Below are 16,656 nucleotides of genomic sequence, written 5' to 3' on the forward strand. Positions count from 1 at the left end.
CTTTTCATCATCCTCATCTTCACCGCTTGTTTACCCAGTGCAGAGCAGGGCTGCCAGTGTCACTGTAAAATCAGGACAAACGGGGTCCGACCGGCTCCTGCTTGGCACACGACAGGCCTTAAGACATTCCTAAAGGGGGCTGAATTGACAGCACAGTGGGGAAGGCGTTTGCCTCGCATACAGCTGAGCCCGGTTCCATCCCGGCATTTCATAGGGTCCCCCGAGCCTGCCAGGAGTGACTCCTGAGTGTAGAGCCTGGAATGAGTTTTGCGGAGGAGAAACAGTGTTCTCTGATCTCCTAAACTCTGCAGGTGCTCTCTCACTCTCACTCAGAAATCTCAGTGATTCCCTCATGTCTTCCCCCAGCCGCCCTCCCCCAGGTTCACTGCATGGTCTGAAGCTTCCCATTGCCCCGCTTTCTCTGCTGACCCCCTTCCCAGAGGATCTACTTGAGTCCCCCAAATACAGCCTTTCAAAAGACACAGACACTCATGTCAATCTCCTCAGAAGTTCTCTCAAGGGGGTGGTAAGGAAAAAAAAATAAGTTGTCTCACATGGAGAGCCACTTCTCAAGCCACGCGCTATATCTCCAACCCCAGGTGAACAAATTTCAATCACGGTTCTGCATGAAATAATCCAAACCAGGCTGAGGGTGAAACACGTGTAGTCTGGCCCTATTCTACCTCATGTCACCCAGCTGCCTGCCAAAACTGCTGTTTTTACTGACTCTAGAGATCACCCCTGGATGGGGCAGTAAGGACAGAGTAAGGACAAATAGTTCAAGCTATTCTGAGCCAGGTTTACAAGGAAGACAATCTTTGTTTTGGGGTTAATCCAAGTTGGAAATAAACATACAAAGGAACCAGGGATATTTGTCTGAGGTAAATAAGGTGTAACCTAACAAGAAGAAGGCTGAAAAATATATGAAAAGCAATGGGGGGAGAAAACAATAATTTAGGGGCCTAAGTGATAGCACAGTTGGGAGAGCGCTTGCCTTGCAAGGGTTTGGTCCCTGGCTTCCCAAGTCGTCCCCCACATCCACCAGGAATAATTCCTGAGTGCAGAGCCAGGAGTAACCCCTGAGCATTACAGGGTGTGACCCCCCAATAAACATGTATTTAGATAACTACTCTTAAGAATCCCTGCTTCGGGCCGGGAAGGTGGCGCTAGAGGTAAGGTGTCTGCCTTACAAGTGCTAGCCAAGGAACAGACCGAGGTTCGATCCCCCGGCGTCCCATATGGTCCCCCCAAGCCAGGGGCGATTTCTGAGCACATAGCCAGGAGTAACCCCTGAGTGTCAAATGGGTGTGGCCCAAAAACCAAAAAAAAAAAAAAAAAAAGAATCCCTGCTTCAAGGTCCAGTGATTCGGTGATTTCATATCTTGGTATTCTCCTAACACAGGGACAGCCATTCGGAAAGATGCCCGCACTGGCACAGCAGTCTTAGTCTGGAGACAACCCAGTGCCCCCAGTGAACAGTGGGTCCCAAAGGTGCGGCACCTGGGCAGGACATAAGAGGGTCCAGCAAATGTCTTCAGAGCATAAGTGGAAGGAGAGAGACAAAAACCTGATTGGACACAAATAAATGCCTCATCTCACAGCCCTGGGGGTATCGAGAGAAATGGGGACCAAACGGAAGAGAATGAAGGCAAAACAGGGAATGTCGGGGTGGGCAGTCTTGGGCATGGTGTCGCATCTAGGACATAAACGGGACCACAACAGTGACCGGTAGCTCTAGATGCGAATCATCGAGACAAAAGCCAAAAGGACCCGAATTCTGCAGACAGAGGGAAGAAGCTGGTGGGACTCCCGGGGTCCTGAAAACCCACTTCTCTGGGACCAGTAAGCAAGGGAATGCCCTGCCTGTTGTACTTCATTTCTTCGACTGGCCCAAGGAGCCCAGAGCTGGCTAGGCGAGGCACCCCAGAACCTTACCTGCTCCCACTTGGCCTGGGGTGAACTGCGAAAGGAGGAAATGCCTCAAGGGGCTGAGCCCCAGGGCCCCTATCTGAGGCCCCCTGATAGCTGGTTCATCTCCTGGGTGTGTGATCTACTGGTAATTAATAATAAGGGCAGTAATAAAAGCACTAATGCAGGCAGAGCACTGTACTTAAGGGCCCTTTCATCTCCCAGGGCTCTGAGGCGTGGGGGCCACCGGTTTAGGGACACCCCCACCCCTGAAATTAGGTCTCTGCTGCCTCTGAAGCCCCAGGACCAGCTGCCAGGCCCGATGATGGGGATTCTCAGGGTGCCTTCCTCTCTCAAGGTGCCCAAAACATGCTCGGGACTGGGGCACAAGGCTAGCACCTCTCTCTGCTCACTGAACCCACATAATTGCCCCTGAGGGCGTGTTCTGGGGTTTCATGCCCTTCTGGCTAAAACCAGGGGGCTGTCCTTTGGGCCTGGGTAAGGGTCAGGCTCACCTTGTGTCTAGGGAGCCCGAGTCCTGCCTCTCTCCAAGAATCCACTCCCGCTCCAGCGGCCCATATGCCCCCCTGGCCAGAGCCATCTTCTATTGCCCAGCTGGGCCATGGCCTGTCCCCTCCTTCCTGCTCATTATTGGGGAGATTCTCTGAGGGGCAAAGCCAGGAAAGCAAAGGGGACTGGGGAGACTTGGGGGTGGCCCAGGGTCTGCAAATTGTGTGTGGATGTGTGCACGGGTGTGCGTGTGTATGTGTGTGTGTGTGTGTGTGTGTGTGTGTGTGAGAGAGAGAGAGAGAGAGAGAGAGAGAGAGAGAGAGAGAGAGAGAGAGAGAGAGAGAGAGAGAGAGAGAGAGAGAATGTCCAGTGGGTCACTGGGGAATCGACTGAGATCTGACAAGTCTGAGCTGGTAGTTTGACACCCAGGAGGGGATAAGAGTGGCCAGGCTGGGGGGCCCAGCACAACCAACAGGCTAAGTCAACCCACTGGGGGTGGCATGTAACATGATGGCACTGATGCTTAGGAAAGGTCAGGGAGGTCAGAGGCAGGAGGAGTGGAAGGTCAGATGGAGGAGGATGGGGAGGTCAGAGGGCAAGGTGGTCAGAGGAAGGAGGACAGAGAGGTAACAGGGAGGAGGACTGGGAAGTCAGATGAGGACAGGGAAATCAGAAGTAGGAGGATGAGGAGGCCAGAGGGCAGGAGGTCAAAGGGAAGAGGACAGGGAGATCAGAGGGAGTAGAATAGGGTGGTCAGAGGGAGGAGAATAGGATGGTCAGAGGGCAGAGGCCAGGGAGGTCAGAGGGTGGAGGAACCTAAGAGGAGTGCTGAGCGTTATTCAGAGATCCAGAAGCACAGGCCCTGTGCAGAGCATCACGTGATGTTGAGGCACAGCCCATGTCAACTGGATGGACGAGAGTGGGCAATGAGGAAGATGGATGTAGTGGGTGGTGGACCGGGCCATCCCTTCACTACCTCTGTGTCCTGACCCCCTGGGAAGAGGAATGCAGGGACAAGGCGGGATGGGCAGGATGGGCCCAGGAGGTGTGTGTGGGTGGGGTGAAAAGGGGTACATTGGGACAGGCTGGGCGCAGAGTTGCAGAAGGCCCCAAGGTCCAGTTCCCTGGAGGAGGTGAGAAGGGGAAGGGGGAGCTGGGGGGCCAATGTTGGCCTCAGGCCAGCACAGGGAGTTGAAAGTTCCCCCAGAGATGCACCCATGGCCCCACCTAGGATCGAATCCCTGTGGCTTGGGAAGTGTTTTATTGAACGAGATAGCAAACAGGTGATGAGAGGGCCAGCAAGTAGTGGCCATTGACTTTGTCACTGATAGGGGATTGGGCAGAGTGGGGAGAGCCAGAGGGTCACTAGCAAACAGGCCATGATGGGGTCAGACACTGACACATGGTCTTAGCTGGAAGGTGCGGCTGGGCCCAGCTTTCAAGTCTGGGTCTTCTTGGGGTGAAATTTTTTTTGGGGGGGGCACATCCAGCGGTGCTCAGTGGTCACTCCTGGCTCTCCATTCAGGAATCATTCCTGGTGGGCTCAGGGGACCAAATGGGATGCCAGGGATGGAAACCAAGTTGGCAAGTTAAGCACCTAACCCCACTATACTATCATTCTGGTCCTGGGGTAAAAATTTTTGACTCAGCTAAGAAAGAAATAAAAAAGAAAAGGAAAGAAAAGAAAAAAGAGAGAGAGAGAAAGAAAGAAGAAAGAGAAAGATAGAAAGAAAGAAGAAAGAAAGAAAGAAAGAAAGAAAGAAAGAAAGAAAGAAAGAAAGAAAGAAAGAAAGAAAGAAAGAAAGAAAGAAAGAAAGGAAGGAAGGAAGGAAGGAAGGAAGGGAGAGAGAAAGAAAGAGAAAGAAAGAAAGAAAGAAAGAAAGGAAGGAAGGAAGGAAGGAAGGAAGGAAGGAAGGAAGGAAGAAAGAAAGAAAGAAAGAAAGAAAGAAAGAAAGAAAGAAAGAAAGAAAGAAAGAAAGAAAGAAAGAAAGGAAGGAAGAAAGAAAGAAAAAGAAAGAGAAAGAATTTGTATGCGGGGAGTGACACATCTACCAAGTAATAAAAACAAGCTTCCACCACAGCATTAGATGTGAAAAGGCAAATGCTCAACCCAAGAAAAGCAGAATCTGTGCTAATTCCTCAGAATTGAGTGGAGATATTCTCATCAACAACAAAATGACAAAACGCAATTTCGGTGGTGGCCTGTGAAGGGGCCCTCATGCCATTTGCTCTGGTGCTCTGTAGGGGGTCAAAAAATGGGGAGGGTCTGGTGGTTTGTTTCTGTAAAAAGAAAAAAAAAACAGATTTTTTTAAGTGGATTGACCATTTGGCGGGGGAGAGGGGACACAATTTGGTCCTAAGAGGGCGGTTCCTTGTTAATCCCCCTCCTGCCCAGTGAAGTTTTTTAAGTCAAAAGGTCTCCAGCAAAAATAATAATATATCTTGGTGGTGATGTGAAATACAGTGAGAGGGGCCCATCCATCAGCTCAGACTTAGCGGAGATTTAGGGACTGTTTAATAGTTGTTGACTTTTTCAGGAAGAAAGGATAAAAAAGAAGAGAAAAAGCTAAATCCACATGAAAGTTTGCTAGAGCCTGAAAAGCATATTATCGGTTCTCTCTGCCTCTCTTTTTCAACTAGTTGCTTAATTCCTAAGATTTAATTCTTGTTCCAAAGGTCATTCACCTACACCTGAAGATCTGCCCTTTCCGGGAGGTGTGTGTGTGGGGGGGGGAGCTGGCTGTGTGTGTCTTGTTTATCTGTGGTCTCCCCGAATTTGCTAACTTCTCAGATAAGCGAAGATATGAAATGACCCGCAGCGTAAGCGTTCAGCCCAGGTGCCGTTCTAAGAAGCGTTTTGCATAACTGGTTCAGTTCATCGTGCAATGATTCTTTGAAAGAAGTCATTTTATTAATCCCCTTTTAATCCCATTCATCTCAGGATTGAGGGCCCCGAGACAGAAAGTAACTGCCCTCAGGCCCCCACAGCCGATAATTGCGGGTTCTGGAGCTCTGCCTCATCAGCCCGGGCTCACATGGCCGCTCAACTCTCTCTAGTGCTCATACAGTGGTCCGATGGCCATAGATGACCTGGGGAGGGTGACGCTGCCTCCCTGCAGCACGGAAGCCTCAGTGTCACTGGGATTCGGGACAAAGGGGGATCTAATTCCAAGTCCCCAGGGTCATGCCCCCATAAGCCAAGCTCAACTCACTGGAAGGAGTCACAGATATTTAGACATGTATGTAGCAATGACCGCCAGGAGACACAGTTCTGATCAGCTCTTGGTTGGACAGCAGGGTCCTTCGCTGGGAGAGTAAGAATTTTTCTTTTTCTTTTTCTTTTTTTTTTGGTTTTTGGGCCACACCCGGCAATGCTCAGGGGTTACTCCTGGCTGTTTGCTCAGAAATAGCTCCTGGCAGGCACGGGGGATCATATGGGACATCGGGATTCGAACCAACCACCTTTGGTCCTGGATTGGCTGCTTGCAAGGCAAACGCCATTGTGCTATCTCTTTGGGGCCCCGAGAGTGTAAGAATTTTTCACGTTGCTACAGAGGCAGGAGGTAGGAGTGATAGAAACAGTTTGGGGGGGCTGTATTGGGCTACTGGAAAGAGGGATGGTGCCATCTGTGCTGTTCTTTTCTTTCTGGGCAAATACTTATTCTCCTGTCCTAAGTGTCTGGCAGCTCAGAGAGGACAGACAGACAAATAAATCTTGCTGGAGTTACGTCCTGGCTCTGGAAGGTGAGTGTGGGGAGAAAGAAAGGACATCTCTAAGTCTGTGAGAAGGGCTGAGAATTTGGGGTTTTCAGGGTTCTGTCTGCTCCTACACCATTTAGGGTTTATGTCATGGGGGCCATGAATGAGAATTACATCTAGGTGGCCTCTCTGGAACAAAACAGGACATGGAGGTGGTGGGAGGAGCCTAGGGGTGGCCCCAGGACAGTGTCTGTTAAGTCAGCAGGGGACTGACCCCTGGTATCTGAGGTCCCCAGAAGGAGGTACGCCCTCTGCCTACCATGCCCAGGGCCATTACCCAGGAGTCTTTGTTGAATGGGGTGGCCTGGCCGCTGGAATCCTGAGCCTTGCTTGCCTCATGTCCCTCAACCCCCTTTGTGGGTCTGGAAATGAAGTTCCTACCCTTAATTTTGCAAGTGTGAAACCAAATACTTTAAAGTGTTTTATTTTTTTATTTTATTTTACTTTTTTTTTGGTTTTGGGCCACACCCAGTCAACTCAGGGATTACTCCTGGCTATGCGCTCATAAATTGCTCCTGGCTTCGAGGACCATATGGGATGCTAGGGCATCGAACCGTGGTCCGTCCTAGGCTAGTACGGGCAAGGCAGATGCCTTCCCTCTTGTGCCACTGCTCTGGCCCCTAAATTTTTTATTTTTTTGTGGGGAGGCTGAGGAACTTTGGCTCCTGGGGCCCATGAGCAAGATGCTGGCATCAGGTTGGATGCCAGGTCATATCCAGGTGGTGTCTGTCGGCTCACAATGGCTCTGCAGCCTGACCCAGTGAGGGGAAGTGTGTGTGTGTGTGTGTGTGTGTGTGTGTGTGTGTGTGTGTTTTGGATCACACCAGACAGTGCTCAGGGGTTTTTCCTGGCTCCGTGCTCAGAAATTTCTCCTGGCAGGCACAGAGGACCATATGGGACGCTGGGATTCGAACCGATGACCTTCTACATGAAAGGAAAATGCCTTACCTCCATGCTATCTCTCTGGCCCCCAGTGAGGGGATTTTTAAAGGTGACACTAGGTGACAGTTCTCATGTGTGTGTGTGTGTGTGTGTGTGTGTGTGTGTGTGTGTGTGTGTCACACCTGGTGGTGCTCAGGGGTTACTCCTGGCTCTGTGCTCAGAAATCGTTCCTGGCAGGCTCGGGGAACTCTACGGAATGTCAGGTATCAAACCCGCATCATCCATGAGTAAGACAAATGCCCTCCCCCCTGTGCTATCACTGAAAAAGCTGGTAGAAGGCGGGTGGTGACCCCGCCTCCTGCGGTGTGGAGGCCCCCGCCCCCCTTACTGAGAGTCCATCCAGCGTCCAAACCAGCCCACATTTGGCAGACACATGCTTCCACCGGCGAGTTTTCAACCAGGACCAGTGATGGGAACTGGGATACTTGGGGATGGGCGATACTTGGTGACGGATGGGACGGTGGGAGCGGCACACACAGAGGAAAGAAGGCCAACGGGGCCACGGCTGGAAAACGGCAGAGGAACACTGGATATCCCTAAATAGACCCCAAAATCCATGTTTGTCCCGAGGAGAAAGATACGCGCAAATGAACACGAGACGTTCGAATGGAACTGACATCTCGACCACCTCCTGGGGTGGGCCCGTAACAGATGGGCGGCTGCTGTGTGACCCAGGGAAGCCCAGGAAGAAAGGATAGAAAGTTCCTCGGCTCTCAGAAACATGACAGCAGACCTGCTACTGCTCTGGTTCACATGGCCATGTATGTGTGTAAGGACACATAAGCCCAGCGAACACACAGGTGTGAGAGCCCTGTGAGTGTATGTCAGTTGATGTGTGTGATTGCACTGGGAGCAAATGTGAGCAAATGGGTGAGAAAGCACCACGCGTGTGCCATGCAAGTCTGTATGCGAATGTCACACATGTTTAGGCACACACAAGTACATACAGGGCATGCATACACACACGTGTGAGCACGTGCGACTGCATTGTACACATATGAGAGTGTATCCAAGACTTGTGAGTACATGCAGGACCGCAGACTAAGGTGCTGAGACAGGAGATGAGCCTGCGGGCTGAGCCCTGCCCAGTGACCCCGGTTTCTGTGCTCACCCCTTCTTCCCACACTCTGTCCTGCTCCCCCACAGTGCTGCGGATTTCGTGGGGGAGAACAGCCTATGGATCAGAGTCCGTGCCTGCCACCCTGCTTTGGGAGAGGCCTCCCAACATGTCCCAGGGGTTTCTGTCCCTGCCCAGGCACTCGATGGGCAGAGTGGGCCTCCATCCCCGGGTTGGCCCTGGGGGCGGCCGTGCTTCCTTACCACCTCCGTCGGCCGGTAGTACTTGAGGTCCACGGTCACGTGCACTTTGCCGGTCTCCTGGCACCTGCCCACCTCGGCCTCGGCCTTGCCTTCCCACCTGGATGGAGAGAAACAGTCAGCTGGGACGGGACAGTGGAACTCAGGGCCCTCGTGGGGAATCCTGATAGGTGGGTGTGTGTCCTGAAGTCTGTGCAGGTTGGACCTGCAGAACCTGAAGTCGGATTTTAAATTGGTAGGAGGGAGGAATCTTGGGGAGCTTCCTTAGAGAGAAGGGGGGAGGCCGGAGAGATAGCATGCAGTTAAGGCATTTGCCTTGCATGCAGAAGGATGGTGGTCAAATTCCGGCATTCCATATGGTCCCCCGAGCCTGCCAGGAGCAATTTCTGAGCGTAGAGCTACAAGGAAACCCTGAGCACCGTCGGGTGTAACCCCAAAACCAGAAAAGAGAGAAAGCCTGGGCTGAATATTATTAAAATATTCAGAGGTGGGACCCGGAGAGATAACACAGCGGTGTTTGCCTTGCAAGTAGCCGATCCAGGACCAAAGGTGGTTGGTTCGAATCCCGGTGTCCCATAGGGTCCCCCGTGCCTGCCAGGAGCTGTTTCTGAGCAGACAGCCAGGAGGAACCCTTGAGTACCGCCGGGTGTGGCCCAAAAAGAAACCAAAAAAAAAAAAAAATTCAGAGGTATTATGAAATAATGATATCAAATATCATTAATTTATAAATTAATATGTTATATAATAACACATATACTAGATATTATATTACATGATATTTCTGAGTGAAATAAAAATATTACTAAAATATTTCAGAGACTCAGCGAATATGAACTTAGATAATGAGCAGGACATACTTCTTCCTTCAACACCCCCCTCTAATAGCAGAAAAGGGGTCCCACAATGGGTTATGGGTGTGCACCCCACTCAGAACACAGAATCCGCATCTGAGCTTCAAGTCTGTTTCCCACTGGGGATCCCATAAAACGAAGCGTTGGGTGAGACTTGGGTGTAAGTTGTGCTAGTCTTTGGGTCTGTCTGTCTGTCTGTCTGTCTGTCTGTCTGTCTGTCTGTCTCTCATTCAACTGCCAGCAAGAGAAAACACAGCACACAGGCCCAGTCCTATGGGCCAGAAGAGGTTTTTCTTCAAGGGAGCAAGTAACCACAAGGCGCTAAGCTCTGCTGTTTATTCCCAGACTTTCCTTTGCTTGGTCAGTCCTGAAGCTGAACTTTCCTCGTTGGCTGCTGGGCCGGGATCCTACGGGTTTACTCCCTCCCAGGGACCAGCAGGGACAGACCGGGCTGATCACAGCTCTGTTCTGAGCAGCTGGCAGGCTCCAAGAGGCATAAACTGGCCTCGGCAGCTTTCTTCCCATATTTGCAGCCGTTCATCTGCGCGTTCTGTCCTCGGCTGGCTCTTTGGGGAACCATGAAAAGGATAATCTTTCATTGTTGGAGGCGCGATGAGTTTATAAACAAGCGGAATTGGCTCATTCCACAGCGAGCCAATGTGAAACCCGGCTCTCAGAAAGGAGCGTGTTTTTGTTTTGTTTTGTTTTGTTTTGTTTGTTTTGGGGACACACCCAGCAGAATTGTAACTCGGGGCTTACTCCTGGCTCCTTGCTCAGGAATCACTCTGGGTAGGCTCTAGGGACCCTATGGGATGTGAGGGATTGAATCCAGGTCAGTCGTGTGTAAGGCGAATGCCCTCCCTGCTGTGCTCTCACTCCAGGCTTGCCCGGAGGGTTTTTACTGGAAACACAGTGACTGGCACAGACTAAGAGAACTGGCATTTCCCAACCTCATAGCGCTGAACTGATTCAAAAGTGGGGGTGTTTGGGGAATTCTGTTTCTGGCTCAATTTCATACTGTTGACGGGACGGATAAGGCCGGGCTTGGTAGATGAGAAGCTCAAGAATGGCAGGGTTGGGAACAGAGAGATAGCATGGAAGTAGAGCATTTGTCTTGCATGAAGATAGATGGTGATTTGAATCCCGGCATTCCATATGGTCCCCCGAGCCTGCCAGGAGCGATTTCTGAGCGTAGAGCCAGAGCAACCCCTGAGCGCTGCCGGGTGTGACCCAAAAACTAAAAAAAAAAAAAAAAGGGCCCAGAGGAGAGATAGCACAGCAGCGGCATTTGCCTTGCAAGCAGCCGATCCAGGACGAAAGGTGGTTGGTTCGAATCCCGGTGTCCCATATGGTCCCCTGTGCCTGCCAGGAGCTATTTCTGAGCAGACAGCCAGGAGTAACCCCTGAACACCACCGGGTGTGGCCCAAAAACCAAAAAAAAAAAAAAATCCTAAAAAAAAAAAGAACAACAGGGTTGCTGCGTTTCTGGAAGATTCACCTGGGAATGGTATATGGGTACTTAAGAATAACAACAGAGGGGGCTGGAGAAATAGCACAGCAGTAAGACGTTTGCCTTGTACAAAGCAGATTCAGGACAAACCCGGGTTTGATCCTCAGCTTCCCATATTACTCCCCCGAGCCTGCCAGGAGCGATTTCTGGGTGCAAGCCAGGAGTAACTCGAGTGCCTCTGGGTGTGGCCCAAAATAAATAATAATAATAATAATAATAATAATAATAATAATAAAAAGAACAACAGAAAACACAATATGCTAAAACACTGAGGAACCCTGCATCTTTTTTTGGGGGGGTTCAAGACCAAATCGTGGCTAATATCTAAGTGAGGAAGAATAATGAATAAAGGGGGTTGGATGGCACACTGATAATGTTCAGTGCTTACTCCTGGCTCTGTGCTCAGAGATCAGTCCTGGCAGAGCTTGGGGGTGAGGAAGAATGTGGTGTCAGGGGCATCTGGGCTGGTTGCATTGCAAAACCAATGAAGTAAACCTTTCTCTCTAGCCCCTAAAATGTTAGCTATTTATTTATTTGTTTATTTCTTTACTTATTTTGGTTTGTGGGCTACACCTGGTGATGCTCAGGGGGTTACTCCTGGATACGCGCTCAGAAAACGCTCCTGGTTTGGGGAACCACATGGAACGCCAGGGATCCAACCCAGATCCATCCGAGGTCAGCTGCATACAACGCAAACACCGTACTTCTGTGCCACTGCTCCGGCCTTATTAAAAATACCTTCTTTTTGTTGTTGTTGGTGGTTTTTTTTTTTCCATACCTGGCAGTGCTTAGGGGTTATTCCTCGCTGTGAGCTCAGAAAATGCTCCCGGCAGGCTAGGGGGACCATATGGGATGCCAGGAATCAAACCCGGGTCTGTCCCGGGTCGGCCATGTGCAAGGCAAACACCCTATCGCTGTACTATAGCTTCGGTCCCACCTACCTACCTTCTGAAGTAAACAGCTTAAAGGAGAGCTCTGTTTTGGGGAGACTTTCTGTACCTAAAAAGCAATTTATCTCCTATTTTAATTCTTTTTAAAAAACTTTTCCCCTCAGTGGTTACTCCTGGCTCTGCAATCAGGAATCACTCCTGGCAGGCTCAGGGGACCCTATGGGATATTGGGGGTCGAAGCTGTGTTGGCTCCATGCCAGGCAAACTCCCTCTCTGCTGCACTGTCTCTCGAGACCCTATTTCAATTTTTTCTTGACCCCCATTTTCAATGCGTAAAGAGAAAAAAATTCGGTAAACAAGCAACCAAAGCCAATAAAGTGTTAACTAAAATAAAAAAAATTTTTTTTGCTTTTAGGTTTTTATTTTTTATTTATTTATTTATTTATTTATTTATTTATTTATTTATTTATTTATTTATTGGTTTTTGGGTCACACCTGGCGGTGCTCAGGAGTTACTCCTGGCTGTCTGCTCAGAAATAGCTCCTGGCAGGCACGGGGGACCATATGGGACACCGGGATTCGAACCAACCACCTTTGGTCCTGGATTGGCTGCTTGCACGGCAAGTGCCGCTGTGCTATCTCTCCGGGCCCTTATTTTTATTTTTTTTGAGGGGAGGTACACTTGGCAGTGCTCAGGGCTTACTCCTGGCTCAGTGCTCCAGGATCACCCCCTGGAGAGAAACTCAAGAGCGGTGCTGGTGACTGAACCCAGGTTGTCTGTGTACAAGGCAAATAAATGCCCTACTCCCAAATAATTGCTCTTCTTGTTCATAATTACGCTGTTTTCCCTTCCCCAGAGGTAGCTGGGCAGGTGATCGGACCTAGTATGGACTGTGCTGACTTCATACCCCACACACAGACACTGGCATCCACGTGGGCATACAACTGTTGCATGGCATAGGTGGCACAAATCTGTATGTTGAAAGCGCCCAGAAATCATGGACACAGACTGATCTGAGCCTCTCTTCTACATTCTTCCTTTCCTCCCATCCCTCCTCCTCCTCTTCTATCCTTCAGGGCAGTGGGCAAAGGCCCAGGAGAGGTCCGGTCTACAGGCAGCTGGTGGCCGTACCCGCTTGGCATGAAGAGCCAGTGGCATCTCGGCACCTTCATGGAAATGAAAGTGCTTCCTTCCTTTCTATTCCTGACAACGCTTGGCCTTTCCTGCCAAAACTACCCATTCTGGCTGCCTGAAACCGACCTCTGGGACCCGCCAACGGTGGTCGTGGACCTGGGCCAGACCTGAGGAAGGCCAGTCTGGTGCTTGGGTCATGGCTCGCTGATGGTGCAGCTCCTGCCAGCTGCCTGGGCATGGAGAGTACTTTGTATTCCGGATGGTTTTGGAGGGCCTGGCACGGACCACCCCTGATTAATCCCCGAATCGCCAGCGAGAACCAGGAAGTGGCTCAGCACACAACTGAGCTGGCCTGGACGCACTTTCAAATGGGTGCTGGGTCCCCTTTCGGCCTTGAGCAGCATTGTGGGCCGGGGCCAGCAAATGCTGGCTCACAGATTCACGGAACACTTGTCTTAACCAGCAAGAGGGAACGCTGGCTTGTCCCAACAAGTCGTGTTCTGAATCCGAGTAGCTTGGGCCAGCGGAGGGGGTGGCGGGGAGCTGGAGAGGGGAAGAGGATCCGTCTAAGTGAGGCTCAGGGAGGCCTCAGCTCTGCTGACCAGGAGCAAGAGTTACACTAAGTGTGTAAGGCCAGGTTAGGTGTCTGTTATGGTTCGACATGTGTGTGTGTGTGTGTGTGTGTGTGTTCGCACATGTGTGTGCCCTCAAAGTCCAAAGCTCTCAGCACGCAGGAAAGCTCCTTTATTGGGGTACAGATGAAAAAGCCATAGGTCCCCCAGCAATGGGAATTTCCCCCACAGTGATGTGCTGGGTTCTGGGAAGAAGCATCTGATTGCTTTCATTTAGAGGGAAGTTTGGGTCACACCGGGCGGCGCTCAGGGGTTACTCCTGGCTCTGTGCTCAGAAATCGCTTTTGGAAGGCTCAGGGGATGATATGAGATGCCGGGATTCGAACCACCGTCCACCCTGGATTGGCTTCATCCAAAGGAAACGCCCTACCACTGTGCTATCTCTCCGGCCTATTGTTGTTTCCATTTTGGCTCCTTCCCTCAACCCCTCTTTTTGAGCATAGGGCTGAAAGCACAGGAAAGAGAGGTGAGACCCCACATTTAGAAGCTGGGGGGGGGGGCGGGAGGAGGAGTGGTCAATCCCCAGAAAGGAGTGATGCCCACCTGCAGTGCGGAAGAGGCGGGGTACCCCCATAGAAGGGCTCCCCAGAGCTCCTACGGGAAGGGGCTTCTTCTCACGGGGAGAGACCTCTCCTCTGGGTTCGGGGATCTCCGACCACCCTGAGCTCTTAAAATCTCCCACTTTTTAGGACCACCTACCCGCAGCTCATGAGGAGCCCAAAGAGTGTCTCAGCAACACAAGATCAGAGACTCACGAACACGGGGAGACATGGGAAGAGTAAAGACACCGCAGTGACGCATGGATAGGAACCAAATGACAGAGTCACACGTGGATTGGAACTGGGAGCCTCAGAAATGCCTGGATCCGAACCAGTTACCAGAAGGAGGAGCATACAAGTTGATGTTGCAAACAACAACCCCCAAAATGAAGAAGGTCCACGCTGCTCCTGCTTGCTGGTCCCGAGCTCAGAGACAAGGCAGAGAGGAAGCAAGAAGAGCATTAGGGAAATGGTGGCTGGGAGGGAAGGCTACAGACAGGCATGGGGCTGCAGAGATGGGACCATCAGGGAGGGCGAGGCTGGAGCAGAGATGGAGGAGGGAGGGAAGGCGGGAGACAGGGTGAAGGAGGAAGGACCCAGGATGAAGGAAGAAGGAGAACCGGCAGGCACCGGCCTCCAGAGGTCAGTATAAGTGGATTTGCAGAAAGGAATCCAGAAGAGGAAAAAAAATTGCAGCCAATAATTATCTTTAAAATAAATGAAGAGGATGCTTGCACAGAAGGATGGATGTCTCAGATGAAAGGCACAGAGTGTTGGAAAGAATGGAGGAGGCCAGGGAGTCCTTGTTGGAGAAAGAAGGGGTCAGAGCAGTTTGTCCCCATAAGAACCCAATTCCAGCTGGGGATGGGACCCAGAGGCCTCTTGAGGCCCTCAATGGCTCTAGCTAAGAAAACCTTCAGAGGGGAATGAAAATGCACAGGCGTGAACTAATCCTCTGCCGGTCCAGAAGGTTCTAGAAGTTTCTAGAAGACCCGCTTCAGAGAGACGCGGCTGACAGAAAAACCAGCAGCCTGAACGCTTGCACCGGTTGGGAATCACGAGGAGGGCAAAGCAGATGAGGTGGCCGGTTCTGCAACCTCCACAGGCCATGAAGAGTGGAAGACAAAAAATGGATCCAACGGTAGAACATGAAACAAACGGGCATGAGGTGCCAGGTCAGTATGGCATGGAGGGCCGGGCCAGGCAGGACGAGTGACCCAGTATCTGGCTCAAAGTAGGAGGTGAGGGGAAGGATTTCTGGTGAGAGGGAAACTGAGTCAGCATGTCCATGGCCTTAGGAACATGGGGGCAGCTGGCACTGTTGGAGCACAGGACGGTAAAGCTCCCAGCCTCGGGAGAGCAGGTAGTGGCTGGGATGGAGGACACAGGGTGGAGAAGGAGTGTGGCCCCAGCTGGTGCCAGCCTGCCCTGCCACTTCCTTCTCTAGGTGCCCTTAGAAGGGGGAAGAGTCTCATGGCAGAATGAGGATAAAGTGGGCACGGGGCACCCCAGGCAGGACTTGGCAAGGGGATGAAGGGTCTAGCACCAGAAAGCAGATTTCCTGGGCATCTTGCCCACAGCCAAGACTGCTGCCATCTATGCCTCACCTGTGTGCCAACCTGCCCTAATCACAGGCTTTCACAAAAGGAAGGGCCTAAGCCACCCACCTACTGTGCCAGACATTACCCACCAGGACCCCAAGGGCCAGCAGGTGCCCCACCAGGACAGGCTAGGAGAACAGAGGTAGACAGGCATAGAAGGAGTTGCAGCGGGCACCAGGGCACATCCTGCCGGAAGCTGGAAAGCAGCAGGGGATGGGCAGCTGGGTCTGGCCTGGGGGGTGAGTGGGAGGCTCCTGAGGGGGGCGCGTGGGCACCTCTCGAGAGGGCCCCAATGCGGTCGGGCTGGTCTCGCCCAGTTCTACAGCCTGCCCCTCGCCCACGCGGTGTGCCAACTCCTGCCTCCCTGACTTTTCTCATGCCATCCCACCCACTTGGCGAGCGCTGCCTCTCCTGAGCCCCTGTCAGTTGCCACTGGCGCGCGCCTCAGCGTTATCTCCTCCCATCACCATCTGCAGCTCGACAGTGGCGGCAGCTTTGCACAATCGCCCACCATCAGCTTGTCCACGTTTGTCAGCAATAGCTGTGGACTGTCGCCCAAGCAGAACCTCTGCTTCACCGGATGCCAGTCGGCTCTCGGGCCTCGGGTGCCGGGGGGAGTGGATGGACTCACAGAGGAAGGAAAGGGCAGGAGTGGGGGTGGCCCAGGACCAGAGGAGGGTGACCTGAGGCGGATCAATGTTGAACCCTGCACTCACCTTCCAACCGAGTTTTGTTTTGTTTTGGAAAAGCGATGGTGAGGATGGGCATGGGGTGGTTCAGTGGTTAGAGGCCGTGTGAATGACAGAACAGGGCAATTGAGGGCCGGAGATATAGTACGGAAGTAGGGTGTTTGCCTTGCATGCAGAAGGATGGTGGTTCGAATCCCGGCATTCCATATGGTTTCCCCGAGCCTGCCAGGAGTGGTTTCTGAGCATAGAGCCCCAGGAATAACCCCTGAGCATTGCCAGGTGTGACCCAAAAACCAAAAAGCAAAAAAAAAAAAAAAAAAAAGGACAGGGCAATGAAGGCCTTTGACCTGGGGGAGTTGAGTCATGCATGAAA

The 16,656-nt window shown here is 51.7% G+C and overlaps 1 protein-coding gene across 1 annotated transcript in view; it reads right to left on the reverse strand.

The window, feature by feature from the left end:
* Positions 1-16,656, reverse strand: part of GMDS (GDP-mannose 4,6-dehydratase) — a 391,193-nt gene that overhangs the window by 76,559 nt on the left and 297,978 nt on the right. Inside the window, exon 8 of the mRNA XM_049764893.1 lies at positions 8,440-8,536. Within this exon, the coding sequence (XP_049620850.1) occupies positions 8,440-8,536 (97 nt within the window). The remainder of the gene's footprint in view (positions 1-8,439; positions 8,537-16,656) is intronic.

This window comes from Suncus etruscus, chromosome 18 (assembly GCF_024139225.1).
Source record: "Suncus etruscus isolate mSunEtr1 chromosome 18, mSunEtr1.pri.cur, whole genome shotgun sequence".
Lineage (NCBI taxonomy): Eukaryota > Metazoa > Chordata > Mammalia > Eulipotyphla > Soricidae > Suncus > Suncus etruscus.